Genomic DNA, 17,500 nt, shown 5'->3' on the forward strand with positions numbered 1-17,500 from the left:
CACTGTCACACTGCCACACTGCCACACTGTCACACTGCCACACTGTCACACTGCCACACTGTCACACTGCCACACTGTCACACTGCCACACTGCCACACTGCCACACTGTCACACTGTCACACTGCCACACTGCCACACTGCCACACTGCCACACTGCCACACTGTCACACTGCCACACTGCCACACTGTCACACTGTCACACTGCCACACTGTCACACTGCCACACTGCCACACTGTCACACTGTCACACACTGTCACACTGCCACACTGCCACACTGCCACACTGCCACACTGCCACACTGCCACACTGTCACACTGCCACACTGTCACACTGCCACACTGCCACACTGCCACACTGCCACACTGTCACACTGCCACACTGCCACACTGTCACACTGTCACACTGCCACACTGTCACACTGCCACACTGTCACACTGCCACACTGTCACACTGCCACACTGTCACACTGTCACACTGTTCGATCCTTATTTATTTTTAATTGTCCTAATAAACAAAAGGAAATGTATGTATTAATAACTGAGGAATTATCATAATTATTTTTGTTGTTTGTAGAAGAAAATGTATCTAAAGATATGCACTCAGTAAATATTGATAACACGTTACAGTTACAAAATACACCAGATATGACGATTTGTCACACTCCCCTCTTCCACACCCAGACCCAACCCAGTTTCAGTCTGCACTGTGTTAAAATAATTAAACAAAACAATAATTAAACAATAATCTGATGTCGTTTCGTCATACTTACATTCCTTTCCTTGCAAACATCAGCAAGCCGATGAGAAGCAATGCGATGAAACCTGTCTTGACGTCATACTAACATTCCTTTTCTTGCAAACATCAGCAAGCCGGTGAAAAGCACTATGATAAAACCTGATGTCGTGACGTCATACTAACATTCCTTTCCATTCAGACATCAGCAAACCGGCGAAAAGGACTGTGATGAAAGCTGATGTTGTCACATCATACTAACATTCCTTTCCATTCAGACATCAGCAAGCCGGTGAAAAGCACTGTGATGAAAGCTGATGTAGTGACGTCATACTAACATTCCTTTCCATTCAGACATCAGCAAGCCGGTGAACAGGACTGTGATGAAAGCTATGTCGTGACGTCATACTAACATTCCTTTCTTTTCAGACATCAGCAAGCCGGTGAAAAGCACTGTGATGAAAGCTGATGTACGAGACGTCAAGAAAACAGCAGACTTGTTGCACCGGAAGCACAAAGAGTCCGAGCTGTACTCGTTCCTCAAGCAGTACAGTCACCATGACGACGCCGAGATACAGTGGCGACTGGCCAGGGCAGCACATGCCATGGGAAAACGAAGCACGGACAAGCAAGAGCGGAAAGCTTTCATGGTCGAGGCTTTTGAGTACGCCAAGCGAGCTCTGGAGCAAGATCCTCACATCTCTAACTGTCACAAGGTGAAATAATAATAATAGTAGAAATACTACTACTGCTACTACTACTAATTATTATTATTAAAAACAAGCCACTAGCATGTGCACGGCCTCGCCAATCGCCACAGGTGCATCAGCTTTTAACAAGCTACACCCCAGATATGCATGTTTATATTCCGAGGGATATAATTTGCAGTTCGATTGATAATGAAAATTATTATACGTGGGACATTAATTTCATATGACATGGTAGCGAGTGTAATATTCGATTTATTAACTATTATCAATTTAAATTGTATGTCTTTAAAAACAAATTTTTCCTTTTTTTTTCTCATTTTTTCTCTCGTTTTTTTAAACAAGAGTAGTCTATAGATGCAACATAGTGCACAATAACTCAGTGCTCAGGCGTATTACGCCTGGTTCGTTCTCTACAAAATATAATCCCAAATTAATATGACATTGTATAACGTTTAGTAATTTGGATAATAACGACCATTATAAAACACATTTGCCACTTTATGACCACGCCTGTCCTGGACGTAGGAGCAGGCTAAGGTCGGCACCCGCGCCCATGAAAGGCGTGCGCTACCACAGCTTGCTGTGAACGTGCACATAAAACCCTATGACCTGACCTGACCTTATGACCACTTTGACTCTATTAACAAATATGGGTGTCGTTAAACATTAATTTGTTCACACATTTGTTCAGTCAATCAATTATTCATTCATTCATCCATTCATCCATTAATTCATTCATTCATCCATTCATTCATTCATTCATTCATTCATCCACCCATTCATTCATTCATTCATTCATTCATTCATTCATTCATTCATTCACTCACAATATGGCAAATACATGTTTTGTTTTAACAAATATAACTATTTAGCTAGGTACGCAATACAAAATCATGAACAATAAGTGAATAAAAAAAACCCCCAAACCCCCAACAACAACAACAACACCAAAACGAATTTAAAATAAAATACACAAACTGTATGTTTATTTTTATGTAATAAGTTGATTTGGATACACTATTCGGATAATTATTAAATCACCACATTCTTGCACAACTGTATTTGTCATTTTGACATGTTTACCGAACAACTGTTTTTGAAAATTATTATTATAGATCTGTGAATAGAAACAAAAATATAGATTTGCTTGAAACCCATGTGTCATGCAGCATACAGTACATGCTCCATAAATCCAATATTTAGTTTTATGATTACTGTAATGGCGCAGTCCTGTTTGTGAACAAATCCTGATGTGGGGTTTTTTCTCCCAGTTTTTGTTTTTCAAAGAAAGAATTAGATACGGTGAGGTGCATTTTGCTCCAATAAGCCTCGGAAATGGATTGTAATTATACATGCTACGAAAATGATCGAACATGGCAGACACTAACATCGAACAACAACATTATTATAATGATGAGTAAATACCATCTCATGATATGGATAATTTGATGCCGATGTGCTTTTGCGTCTTACTCCTATTATCGGCTAACCATGTATATCTGTTGATTGTCTCGTGCTAATCACTGAATAGACCACCTCTGTCACCAGAACAGAGCTCTAAACTGTAAACAAATATGAAGGGTATTATCTTTAAGAGGTTATTTGGGGTACTTCCGCATTGTAAGTACGGCGTGGAATTAACAGGACAGAACGTAATTTGAACTCAGAACACGTATAATAACACATAAGCAAATAACTAATATTACACTGATGAACTGTAAATGTTCAAAGTTAATAAATGAATTGAATGTACAATAAATAAAACAGCTCTATATAGTCAGTAATTAAATGTATTAGCGTTTTAAAAAAATACACATTACTTAGTAATAGCATTCGTACCACAATCTGAATAACAAAATATCAAGATCAAGACGTATCTCTGCACAATGCAGTCGAATGGGTCTTTGGCAAAATAGTGGTTGATTCCGTGAATCTCTAGCTAGTGTCTCCTCTATAGGAGGACAGCCACTCGCGACAATACTATACATCCTTATTTCATCGTCACAGAGTGGACTGCCACTCCCAAGCCAGTTTACTAAATCAAAAGTACCACAGGACAGAGTTCATTGGAATAGGAATACATATAGCTGTAATAAGATGCACTCATAAATCACTTCCATAACAGTGATGATATCAGGTGCTCAAGGAATTTAACAATGTTTGGTTTTGAACATAATATTTTGGTGTGTGTGTGTGTGTGTGTGTGTGTGTGTGTGTGTGTGTGTGTGTGTGTGTAAATATATATATATATATATATCTTACATTCTCAGTGCAGTCAAAGTATGTGATATTTTTCAGATCACATACTTTAAGAATTTGATAACTTTGCAAATTAGATGTAAATTAGTCGAGGTCTCGGCACTGGGTTTATTGACATTTAAGCAAACATACTTGGGTGACACTCCATGATTGACGTATTGACGTATGCATTCATAGTCATCAAATAAAAATATTTCAATGGCTATTTGACACTGAAAGCTGTCCAGCGTTCAGAAAACAAAAAACGTTAGGCATAACTTTATTTTGATGTAAGGACAACCAAAATGACGTCATTCTAGTTTGACGTCATTTCCATTCAAAAATACACCGCGCCACATATTCTTACGTAATTTGAATATCTAGTAATGGCGGACTGGAATTAAAGTTGCGTGTACAGTTTACAAAAACACGTTGTATTAAGCTTGAGCTTATATGATAAAGAGATTATTACCCTCGTGTATTTCGGTATCGTCAATATCATATATTAGGAATAAAAATAGTGTATTATGCTCGTCAGAGGCTCGCATAATACAATTTTTATTCCTAATATATGATATTGACGATACCGAAAAACACTGGTAATAACCTCTCTCTCTCTCTCTCTCTCTCTCTCTCTCTCTCTCTCTCTCTCTCTCTCTCTCTCTCTCTCTATCTCTCTCTCTCTCTCTCTCTCTCTCTCTCTATCTGTCTCTCTCTCTCTCTCTCTCTCTCTCTCTCTCTCTCTCTCTCTCTCTCTCTCTCTCTCTCTCTCTCTCTCTCTCTCTCTCTCTCTCTCTCTCTCTCTCTCTCTCTATCTCTCTATCTATCTATATATATATATATATATATATATATATATACACACATACACACACACATATATATATCATTAGTAAGAAGAAGGGCGTTAATTGGCCCATATAAAAGTATTATAATTTAGATGGGAACTATCACAGATCGATTCTAGTGGACGCCATCTTCGTGTAACTGACACTCGAAGGATACATCAGTCTGATAAAACCACCGTGCAGTATCGTTGTGTCGCTAGTGTGGGCGTGCGTATCGCTTGTTTCGTCACTAATTCTCTACGTAGGAGTAAACTGGGGAATTCGCCGATAAAAGATATATAAATTATTAATTGTTATAGCGATAAAATAGGCCGTATCCATTACGTACCGGTCCGTTAAATCCAGGGCAGGTCCAGAGGTAATGAGGTTTGAACAGTAACCACTCAGATTAATGGAATGAAATGTTAAAGTTAAATTTTGTTTTGTTAAACACCACTAGAACCCATTTATTTATTAATCATCAGCTATTAGATGTGAAACATATAGTTATTTGGTCATATGGTCTTAGAGAGGAAACTCGCTATATTGTACCATTAGTAGAGATGTTTTATATGCACCATTCCACAGACAGGATAGCACATACCACATACCAGTCGTGGTGCACTAGCTGCAAAAAAAAAAATAGCCCAATACGCCCAATCGACGGAGATCGATCCTAAACCAACCGCACATCAAGCGGGTCCCGCCCCTTAAATGTTGGGCGATATCCCAAGAGAGAAAAAAAGCATTCAGCTAGTGGGTGTGATGGACAAAATATAGTCGTATAATGACTGTCGTGGATCGCTCGGTTGATTTAACCGTCCTGTGTTGAAGCAATGACCTTTTCTTCAATAATTAGTGTGGGCGGGATGTAGCCCAGTGGTAAAGCGTTCACTTAATGCACGGTCGGGCTAAGATCGATCCCCGTCGATGAACCCATTGGGCTATTTCTCGTCCCAGCCAGTGCTCCACAACTGGTGTAACAAAGGCCGTGGTATGTACTATCCTGTCTGGATGATGGTGCATATAAAAGATTCTTTGCTACTAATTGAAAAGAGTAGCCCATGAAGTGGCGACAGCGGGTTTCCTCTCTCGATATCTGTGTAGTCCTTAACCATATGTCTGACCCCATATAACTGTAAATAAAATGTGTTGAGTGCGTCGTTAAATAAAACATTTTCTTCCTTACTTACTTTAATAATTAGTAGGCGGGATCTAGGTCATTCGGTAGAACGTTTGCCTGAGGTGCTTGCTTTGTAGGATCGAATCCCCTCAGTGAAGCCAATTTTCTGATTGAAGTTTTCGCTTCCAACGAGTGCGCCACGACTGGTATTTAAAATGTTTTGACATGTCCTGTCCTGTGTGTGGGAACATACATAATTACTGCTAAATGAAAATGTGTAGCGGGTTTCCTCTAAGCCTAAGATTACCAAATGTGTGCCAACTGGTACACCATAACTGGTCAAAGGCCGTGGTATGTGGTTTCCTGTTTATGGGAAAGTGCATATATAAGATCCCTTTCTGCATTAGGAAAATATTGCTGGTTTCCTCTATTGACTTCGAGTCATAATTGCCAAATGTTTGACATCCAATACCCGATGATTAATTAATCAATGTGTTCTAGTGGTGTCGTTAAACAAAACAAACAAACAAAAACAACCCCAAATGTTTGACACCCAATAGCCGATTATTTATAAATAAACGTGCTCTAGTGGTGACGTTAAACTAAACAAACTTTAATTTTGTCTCCTGGTCTCTGTTTTGTGTAGAAATATAAATTTGAATGGGATTTTTTTTTTTTATACAGGTGCATAGGAGTGGACACAATTCCCCTATGATAGGCATAATTCAAAGATTCAGCACCTTTCTCATAGTTTTAACGTATTGAAATGATATGGGGTCTTATTCACAAAGGTCTCTTAGGCTCTACTAGACGACAAAGTATCCTCTTTGCAAGCCTTTTAGCATTACACTGCGAGATCGCAAAGCTACGAGAGTTTAGTGAATTAGGCCCATGGTCTGCAACACCCTTTCCTCGGGATAACGCAGTGTTATGCTAGGACCTATCTTCCATTTTTCAGTGTTGTGCTATATTCCTTTCTTCTTTTCAGTGGTATGCAATTCTTCTTGACCAGACTGCACAGTACAAAGGATTTCGTGCCAGACTTTGTAACGTGTTCACCGTGAAGAAACATTTTGAAGTAGGTAGCTCTCTCAAGTGATGACATAGCCCTGTTTTATTAGCTGGAACCGGGACGTAGACCATCGATAAAGTGCTTGCAACATATTATAATTAAGGTCATAATATGGCGTCGGACATAATATGGTCAAGGGCCACGCATATAATGAGAGAGGAAACCCGCTACTCTTTCCGATTACCAACAAGAGAAGAGATCTTTTATATGCAGCAGTCCACAGACATGGTAGTACATACCACGACCTTTCATACACCAGTTGTGCAGCACTGACTGCAACGAGAAATAACCCAATGGGTCCACCGTTGAGGATCGATCCTAGATCAACAGCGTATCAGGCGAGGGTTGTGCAAAGACTCGAGCGTAATACATTCTTGTCTTGTCTCGCTTTACCACTAGGCTTCGTCTCGCACCTAGTGCGCGATCGTGTTTAGGATCGATCCCCGTCGGTGGGCTCATTCGGCTATTTGTCGTTCCAGCCAGTGTTCAACAACTGATGTAAACAAAATGCTGTGGTATGAGCTATCATGTCTGTGGGGTGCTGCTAATAAAAGATCCCTTGCTGTTAATCGGAAAAAGTTGCCCATTGCGTGGCGGCAACGGGTTTCCTCTCACATTATCTGTGGTCCTTAACCGTATGTCTGACGCCATATAACCGTAATTAAAATGTATTGAGTGCGTCGTTAAATGAAACTTTCCTTCGTCCCGTCCCCTCCTCACTTTGGGATGATGATTACCAAAATAGCCCTTGTTACCAATAGAGAACAGTAGACCATGCAGTGTCGAAAACGGGTTTTATGTTTTATTATGTGTGTTGAGTAAATGTGTTGAGTGTCTTGTTAAATAAAAAACAAATTTCTACTTTTCATAGAATATTCATTTATGTGTCACCCATTGAGTTCTAGATTGCCATTATGCAGATTGTCTTAACGCCTGGAGACGCCGAACACAGAGTCTGCGCGTCAGAATGTTGACAATATCTGGTATTTTTGTAACTTACTTGTTTTTCAGAAATGAATCATACTGAATCTCAGCGATGTTTGAGTAGTCGGGACACTTCATCTGGTCGTGAACATAAGCATTTAGCTGCTATTCAAATATTACATAACGCTCAAGGGGGTGGGTGGGTGTAGGTCAAAACGTTATGTAGCGTTACGAGGGGGTGGGGGTGGGGGTGGGGTGGTGGATGAGTGTTGTACTAAACAGCGTAACGTAACGCATATTTTCAAATTAAATTTTAAATCTGAAATCTCAAAACGTTTACTAGTATTTATAATTTTAATAAATTGCAAAAGACATGTAGATGATCCATATTGTTAGTCTTCGAAATTAACTTGAAAATAGTCGTTAATGTACGTCACATAAAATGAATTATCCTCCATTTAAAAACCAGGAACCAGAGTGCTGTGTCACTGGGTTGTGCCACAAAGTATTGCAAACATGGGGGGGGGGGGGGGGGGGGGGGGTTGTAATGTGAAGCCGGTTGGCGATAACAGTTGATAAAAGCTAACCCACATAAATCTATTGAACCATAGACCTGTATGTTTGGTTGTTGCATTAATAAATCATATTACAGTATGGTTAGATAAGGTTGAGTTGAGTTGAGTTGAGTTGAGTTGAGTTGATTTGAGTTGAGTTGAGTTGAGTTGAGTTGAGTTGATTTGAGGTGAGGTGAGGTAAGGTAAGGTGGGTTTATCAATTATAGAGCAACCTCAATATACCCACAAGGGAGATAAATATATCACGGAATGTTTAGGAGGGAAGGAAGGAAGGAAGGAAATAGTTTATTTAACGACACTCTCAACACATTTTATTTACGGTTATATGGCGTCGGACTTATGGTTAAGGACCACACAGATATTGGGAGAGGAATCCCGCTGTCGCCACTTCATGGGCTACTCTTTTCGATTAGCAGCAAGGGGTCTTTTATATGCACCATCCCATAGACAGAATAGCACATACCACGGTCTTTAATGTACCAGTCGTGGTGCACTGGCGGGAACGAGAATTAACCCAATGTGCCCACCGACGGGAATCGATCCCAAACCGACCGAGCACCAAGCAAGCGCTTTACCACTGGGCTACGTCTCGCTCCCATGAAATGTTTAATGCTGTTGATATGAAATTCGTTTTTTTTTTGCGTGTGAATTCCTTCACGCAATGGTATAAGAGAAAATGGATCACCTCCCACCCCCCCATCCTACCCCCCCCCCACCCCATACCACCCCCCCCCCCTTAAATGTTAAAAATAAGGCACCGTCACCAGCACCCCACGTCCATTACCATGCTTCATGTGAATTGCCTTCCAGCAGACCTAATTAATAACTGGTTATTACTCGTTAAAGCGCAAATGCAGAAGATTGGGTTGAAAGAAAAAAAAAACAATATGTTACTGATGAAGATGCATAAAATATTGATTTATTTTGAGATCGAGCAAAATGTCACAAACTCCATTTTCTCATTAAAAAATAAGAGATTTTTATAGTAAAATCAGCTTGTCTATCACGTTATTTTGCTATGTATTATTTCGAGCTCGTTTGTATCAAGGCATTGTTTTAATTAAAGCTGGAAGCTCAAGGATAATTTGTGTCTATTTGTGTCTATTTTTCAACCACATGGGATAGATCATCCATACTAATCTATTTGATATTACGTCATTCTTCGATAGCCCTAGGCCTTAGACACATTCGTTAATGTAGATCATACAACAACCCTCCCCCCCCCCCCCCCCCCCCCAAACCCCCAAAACATTACCCTCTATGGACAGTTAATTTTCGAGACGCTTTCTATTCTATACAGTTCCTGGTAGGAACGAGATTTAGCCCAGTCGGTAGAGCGTTCAACTGAGGTGCTTGGGTCTTAGGATCGAACCTCACAATGGGTCATGGGTTTTCCCGTCCCAAACATTACCCCACTACTGGTTTATCAAAAGCCTATGAGAAATTATATATGAAATATATCTTTACTGAAGATGACATGCTCACATACAACAGTCGATGATCAATTAATCAATTTGCTCTAGTGGTGACGTTAAGCAAAACAAACGTGTGTGTGGTATTCAACAAATTGTGGATTGTAGCGGAGCATCCTACTCCTTTCCTTTTCAGTTGATGTTTGTTAGAAGAATTATATTCTACATGTCAGTCTCTGTTTGTTAGAAGAATTATATTCTACATGTCAGTCCCTGTTTGTTAGAAGAATTATATTCTACATGTCAGTCCCTGTTTGTTAGAAGAATTATATTCTACATGTCAGTCTCTGTTTGTTAGAAGAATTATATTCTATATGTCAGTCCCTGTTTGTTGAAATGCAATACAAATGTTGCATAGTGATTATTGTAGGATAGACTAACATTTCCATGTACATTATTACTGTGTTTACTTACAGAAAGCCATTGAACTCGATCCAAATGACGCCTTATCGCTCCATTCTGTGGGCCACTGGTAAGATATATATTTATATTATATGTGTTTCATTTACGCATTAAAGATCACCAACATGTAGTTATTAGAAAAAAGTAAAGTTTGTGTTATTTAACAACGCCACTAGAGCACTTTGATTTTTTATCTTATCATCGGCTATTGCACGTCAAACATATGGTCATTCTGACACGGTGTTTTTTTAGAAGAAACCCGCTGTCGCCACATAGGGATCTTTTATTTGCGCTTCCCACAGGCAGGATAGCACAAACCATGGCCTTTGTTGAACCAGTTATGGACAATGGTCGGTGCAAGTGGTTTACACCTACTCATTGAGCCTTGCGGAGCACTCACTCAGGGTTTGGAGTCGGTATCTGGAATAAAAATCCCATGCCTCGACTGGGATCCGAACCCAGTACCTACCAGCCTGTAGACCGATGGCCTAACCACCAGTGATCTACAACTGGTTCAACAAAGGCCATGGTTTGTGCTATCCTGCCTGTGGGAAGCGCAAATAAAAGATCCCTTGCTGCTAATCGGAAAGAGTAGCCCATGTAGTGGCGACAGCGGGTTTCCTCTCAAAATCTGTGTGGTCCTTAACCATATGTCTGACGCCATATAACCGTAAATAAAATGTGTTGAGTGTGTCGTAAACTAAAACATGTCTTTCTTTCATACAGGGCTACATCATACGGGATTGCAGCATGGGGCGGGACATAACTCGCTCGCTTGATGCGCTGTCAGTTTGGGATCGATTCCCGTCGGTGGGCCCATTAGGGTTATTTCTCGGTCCAGCCAGTGCACCACGATTGGTATATCAAAGACCGTTGTATATGCTATCCTGTCTGTGGGATGGTGCATATAAAAGATCTCTTGCTACTAACGGGTTTTCTCTCTTAGACTATGTCAAAGTTACCAAATGTTTGACATCCAATAGCCGATGATTAATAAATCAATGTGCTCTAGTGGCTTCGTTAAAGAAAACAACTTTGGAAGAAGGAAGGAAGGAAATGTTTTATTTAACGACGCACTGAACACATTTTATTTTTGGTTATATGGCGTCAGACATATGGTTAAGGACCACACATATATTGAGAGGGGAAACGCGCCGTCGCCACTTCATGGGCTTCTCTTTTCGATTAGCAACAAGGGATCTTTTATATGTACCATCCCACGGACAGGGTAGTACATACCACGGCCTCTGATATACCAGTCGTGGAGCACTGGCTGGAACGAGAAATAACAAACTTTGGATTGCAGACTATGAGCTATATTAACAAACGTATCTATAGTTGGGTACCTGGACAGTGCTTGGCTTGTTTATAATTCTGTTTGATATTTCAGGTGTTTTGCTGTCGCTGATCTCAACTGGTATGAGAGAAAACTCACCGAGGCACTCTTCCCTTGCCCACCCAGATCCACTTACGAAGAGGTAATGACACTATTATGGTACATTCAGGGCAGTACATTGCTGAGGGGGGGGGGGGCGGGAGGAGGGTAAGAGGCAGTTGCTTCCTCCGCAAAAAAACACCCCATAAAAACCACATTACTGTGAAATGGTTATTTCTATTTTCTCCTCTCCATAGTTGAGCACAACTTACAAGGCAGTGCAACAAAAATGTTTAGCTTAATCATCTTTGATTTCGAAATCATTTAACAGTTGTCAACAATGTTTTTGTCAACGCAGGCGGCAAACAGAAAAGTTCCGAAAACACGTTTTTGTGTCTGCAAAACATGATATTAATGTGGTGGGTTTTCGGCTTTAAAAAAAGGTTTGGTTTTGTTTAACGACACCACTAGAGCACATTGATTTAATATTCATCGGCTGTTGGATATCAAACATTAGGTAATTTTGACATATAGTGTTAGTGAGGAAACCCGCTGTATTTTTCTATTGGTAGCAAGGCATCTTTTATATGCACCATCCCACGGACAGGATAACACAAACCTCGGCTTTTGATATAAAAGTCGTGATGCATTGGTGGAACGAGAAATAACCCAAATGGCCCCACCTACAGGGATCGATCCTTGACTAACCGCGCATGAAGCGAGCGCTTTATTACTGGGCCACGTCCCGCCCCCTAATTACTGTATGGACACGCACTAATTCATATTTCCTTTCATCTTAGGCACTGGTGTACTTCGAGCGAGCTGAACAAGGTAAGCTGTGCTTTGTAGTGGACACGTTAAATAAGCACGTGTTTCTCCATTTCGTATTCCAATACACTGTTCTTCCTTTCTTTCTTTCTTCTTTCTTTCTTCCTTCCTTCCTTTCTTCTTTCTTTCTTTTTTCTGTATTCTAATACACTGTTCTTTCTTTCATTCTTTCATGTTTTCTTTCTTTCCATATTCTAATACACTGTTCTTTCTTTCTCCCATCCTTCCTTCTTTTCTTCCTTCCTTCCTTTTCGTATTCTAATACACTGTTCTTCCTTCTTTCTTTCATTTTGTTCGGTCTTTCTTTCTTTCTTCTTTCATTATTTGTTTGTTCATTCTTTCTTACAGACAAAAGAACAACAACACTTAAACACTGATATGTAAGGGGAAACACATTCTAATTACCCAACTAAAGTGCTCATCGAAATGTTTTTTTTTTTTTTAAATCTAACAACAAGACGTGTTTTTAATGGTTAGGCGTTTTTTTTAAAGCTCCACTGAGCTATCGCCAAACATGTATGGATATGCAAAACCTATTACGTGCCGTCAAACATGTCTTCTCGCGTTCGTTCTTTTGTTGGCTGGCTAGTTCATTCATTCATTCGTTATCGTTTCAGCTGATCCCAAGTTTTTCTCCATGAACTTCGTTATGCTCGGTAAGACTCACCTACGTCTCGGAAACTACGACAAGGCCATCGAGTATCTGACGGAGGCATGCGGGTTTCCTCTCCTTACACCTGACGATGAAGTGGTACGTGGTCGGTTTGTTCGGTTATAAAGGGTTTTTTTTAAAGTAGCAACGCGTACGTTCATTCGTTTGTTCATTCGGGGTTGGACGTAGCACAATGGTAAAGCGTTCGCTTGATGCGCAGTCGGTCTAGGATCGATCCCCGTCGGTGGTCCCATTGGGTTATTTCACGTTCCAGCCAGTGCTCCACAGCTGGTGTAACAAAGACTGTGGTATGTGCTATCCTGTCTGTGGGATGGTGCATACAAACGATCCCGTGCTGCCAATCAGAAAGAGTAGCCCATGAAGTGGCGACATCGGGTTTCCTCTCTCAATATCTGTGTGGTCCTTAACCATATGTGTGACGCCATATAACCGTAAATAAAATGTGTCGAGTGCGTCGTTAAATAAAACATTTCCTTTCATCGTTTGTTCATTCATTCAATCAATCCATAATGAATGCATGAATGAATCCGTCCATCTCCCCTTGCATAGTTATATCATATTTATTTCTGGTGTAAACAATCATATTCATGCACTTACCTTTATTTGACCGATGTGTATTTTTGTGCTGGGGTGTCGTTAAACATTAATTAGTTAATTAATTAATTCATTCATTCATTCATTCATTCATTCATTCATTCATTACATCCACCAATGTATCCAACTGCCCGTCCATTTATCCGTACACCTGCCATACATCTCTCGATCCATCTGTCCATCCACCTCCGTTTTCGTCCGTCCGTCCGTCCGTCCATCCATATTCCTCAGCTATCTAGCTGTCTGTCTATCGGCACGCTAAGAGATCGCTACACAAGTTTAAATAAGTAGTTGCTAATAATTGCCTAGAAATATCCTAATCGAGATTTTGAAAATAAAATGTTTCACCGTCTATCTGTCTGTCTTATCTTATCTTATCTATATATCTTAACTGTCTGTCTGTCTCTCCGTGTGTCTACATTTCTGTATGACTGTCTGTACGTCCATCCATTCATCCATCCATCCATCCATCCATCCATCTAATATGTGTCTGTCTGTCTGTCTGTCTGTCTCTCTCTCTCTCTCTCTCTCTCTATCTCTCTCTCTCTGTCTGTACGTCCATCCATTCATCCATCCATCCATCCATCCATCTAATATGTGTCTGTCTGTCTGTCTGTCTCTCTCTCTCTCTCTCTCTCTCTCTCTCTCTCTCTCTCTCTCTCTCTCTCTCTCTCTCTCTCTCTCTCTCTCTCTCTCTCTCTCTCTCATATCAAACTGTCTCTCTCATTCTTGTGACGGGACATAGCCCAGTGGTAAAACGCTCGGCTGATGCGCGCTTTGTGTGGGATCGATTCTAGTCGGTGGTTCCATTTGGGATATTTCTCGTTCCAGCCAGTGCACCACGACTGGTACATTAAATGTTGCGGTATGTCCTATCCTGTCTGTGTAATGATGCCTTGCTAGTAATGTGAAAATATAGCGGGATTCTTCTTTAAGACTATATGTCAGAATTAACAAATGTTTAGCCGATTATTAATACATCAATGTGCTCTAGTGGTGTCGTTAAACAAAACAAACTTTAACTCTCATATCTATCTTTGTCTCTCTCACTCTTAGTGTTTCCAGTCATAAAATGCATAACATTAATAACAGTACAGTTTTAACATAATTAGTTAGCAGGTACTCTCAGTCGTATTTGATACCCTCCCCTCCTTCCCATTGGGCTATTTCTCGTTCCAGCCGGTGCACCACGACTGGCATATCAAAGGCTGTGATATGTGCTATCCTGTCTGTGGTATGGTACATATAAAAGATCCCTTGCTGCTAATTGAAAAAGAGTAGCCCATGAAGTGGCAACAGCGGGTTTCCTCTCTCAATATCCGTGTGGTCCTTAACCATATATCTGACGTCATATAACCGTAAATAAAGTGTGTTGAGTACGTCATTAAATAAAACATTTCTTTCTTTCCCTTCCCTCCTTAAAACAATCGCTCGCCACTGTCTAGATGCCACTACACAATTACATACGTACGTACACACGTGTCTGACTCTATAGAGAGACCAAAGTGTATCCGCCGCTGACTCCTTGCTTATTTGTATTTTACCAGGCACACAAGGAAGCCAGTCATCTGTTGCAGACGATCGGACACAAGACAGCGGCCTTGTGAGGACATTCTCCTTGTTATTCCATGTAAATAAAGTGAAACGTCGCCCATATTCATCTTACAAGTTCATCTTACAAGTTCGCCCTTTGGACTCAGATACAAGGGGACATAACTCGTGTAACGCTGGTCGTGTTTGACGATTGCAAATGAAGTGTTCAGTATTAGTCCGCTGTGATATGTGTTGTGGATATATTGTGTATTAAAGCACAGAGGCAATATTTTGACGAAGATTGTAAAAGAATGTGTAAATATAAGATAAGTGTGATATATATCATAATGCTGGAACTGGAAGTGATATATAATACAAGACAGTACATAGAACCAGGAACTAGTCAATCATTTAAAAGTATGTGTATAAGGATGATGATGATGATGATGATATTCATAATAATATTAATATAATATAACAATACTAACAATAAGAAGCAGAAGAAACAGAAGAAGTACAACTACTACAACAACAACAACAACAACAACAATAATAATAATAATAATAACAATAGTATATTTAATAACGTGTATCAATTGTGATAACCTCTATATATATTTTCAATTGATATTACATTTATTATGCTATGGATTTCTTGTTTAAATCATTATCAGGTGTATATTCATGGAAATGTCAGGCCTTGACCTTAGTTTTTTTTTCAGTGGTAGCCCACATTTGGTAGCCCAGCGGACTACCGGGGTTAGACAACTGGTAGTCCGAGTGAGAAATCGGTAGCCAAAACAGCCCGGGCTACCACTACGATCGAGATCTGGAAAGGTGCTGGAGATGCAATATCCAATATATGATAATTAATAAATCAATATGGTCTAGTGGTGTCATTAAACAAAACAAACGTTAATGCTAGGGTCCAGACTACCAACTGTCACGACAGAGTTGACCAACTCGCCGATCTTTCAACTTCTGCTACTAGCCAGTTGACCGTTTCAGCGCTCTTACAACTCGATTCTTGTCGTATACAACTTCTACGACCGATTAGTTGTTAATATGAGGCACCCATCGGGAGTTGGGGAAATTACAACGCAACCATCGAGTTGGCCAACTTAGTCGAAACAGTTGGTATTCTTAGGCTAGCATAACTTTACATCGCACTTCCATCTAGCGCTATCAGTGAGCGACACAGAACCCCGACAACAAAAGCAAATTACCTGGACAAGAAAGGCCCGTGTAGTTAACGATACCATCCCATGTTAAGCTACGCCTAATGTGTGTCTAAAGTTAAAGTTCGTTTTGTTTAAAGACACCTCTAGAGAACGTTGCTTTATTAATCAATGGCTATTGGATGTTAAACATTTGGTAATTTTGACGTATAGTCTTAGAGAGGAAACCTGCTACATTTTAAAAGTTTTATTTTTGTAGCAAGGAATCTTTTTTGATGCACCATCCCACAAACAGGATAGCACATCCTACAGACATGGTACCACATACGGCGGCTTTTTATATAATAGTAGTGGTGCACTGGCTGGAACCAAAAATAGCCCAATGGGCCAACAGACTGGAATCGACCAATACAAAGAGAGAATACTGGCTACCGCCAAATACGAAAGTAGATTACTCGTATCAATAAATGGTGAGCAAGAGATCTTCCATGTGCATTTTCCCATAATTAGAACATACCAAGACCTAATGCTAGTTTTAGACTATCAACTGTCACGGCGGAGTGGGTCAAGTCGACAGTTTAACTGACCTACTCTTGACCTACGACAGGTGCGTTCAGGTAAACTAATTGATCGTGATAGTCTCGTATGACCAGTTGTAAGAGTGAAGCTTGACTGTCGTAGAAGTCGTGAGATCGGCGAGTTTGCCAACTCCGTCGTGATAGTTGATAGTCTGACGCTGGCATTAGATGTACCACTCGTTAGGATGGGAACCGAACTACCGCTGAAGTGCATCCCACCCCTATTTGGACTGGGTGACCCTATGTGATTAGGGAAGATAGTTTTCCAATGCTTGGCATACGGTGGGTTTAGGGGAGGAGATGAGGCGCACTATAAATAACAGTAAATAACTGTTTTGCAAGGAATGGGCGGGAGCTATCGCGTATATATATATATATATATATATATATATATATATATATATATATATATATATATATATATGTGTGTGTGTGTGTGTGTGTGTGTGTGTGTGTGTGTGTGTGTGTGTCGCTGGAACAGGTTCGGCTTCAAAGTCTACTTCTATTAAAGGGACATTCCTGAGTTTGCTGCACTTTTTTAGATGTTATCGACTAACAGAGACTTTTTAACGATTGTGTGCACTGAACAATGACGATCCCATGAAAAGGGAGGCGAAGATGATTACTTCCGGAACTCGGTTGCTTATCAGCGCCACCTGTCGGC

General features: G+C 40.3%; 1 protein-coding gene across 2 annotated transcripts in view; it reads left to right on the forward strand.

Annotated features, from left to right (window-relative positions):
* Positions 1–15,705, forward strand: part of LOC121388591 (regulator of microtubule dynamics protein 1-like) — a 29,224-nt gene extending 13,519 nt beyond the window's left edge. Inside the window, exons 3-9 of one of the 2 annotated variants that reach the window (XM_041519992.1) lie at positions 1,164–1,450; positions 6,621–6,710; positions 10,092–10,147; positions 11,468–11,555; positions 12,253–12,283; positions 12,898–13,031; positions 15,095–15,705. In XM_041519992.1, the coding sequence (XP_041375926.1) occupies positions 1,164–1,450; positions 6,621–6,710; positions 10,092–10,147; positions 11,468–11,555; positions 12,253–12,283; positions 12,898–13,031; positions 15,095–15,154 (746 nt within the window). In that variant the 3' untranslated portion in view covers positions 15,155–15,705. The remainder of the gene's footprint in view (positions 1–1,163; positions 1,451–6,620; positions 6,711–10,091; positions 10,148–11,467; positions 11,556–12,252; positions 12,284–12,897; positions 13,032–15,094) is intronic. The other variant, XM_041519993.1, reaches the window with a different exon arrangement.
* Positions 15,706–17,500: the final 1,795 nt, after the last annotated feature.

Source organism: Gigantopelta aegis, chromosome 14 (assembly GCF_016097555.1).
Source record: "Gigantopelta aegis isolate Gae_Host chromosome 14, Gae_host_genome, whole genome shotgun sequence".
Classification (NCBI taxonomy): domain Eukaryota; kingdom Metazoa; phylum Mollusca; class Gastropoda; order Neomphalida; family Peltospiridae; genus Gigantopelta; species Gigantopelta aegis.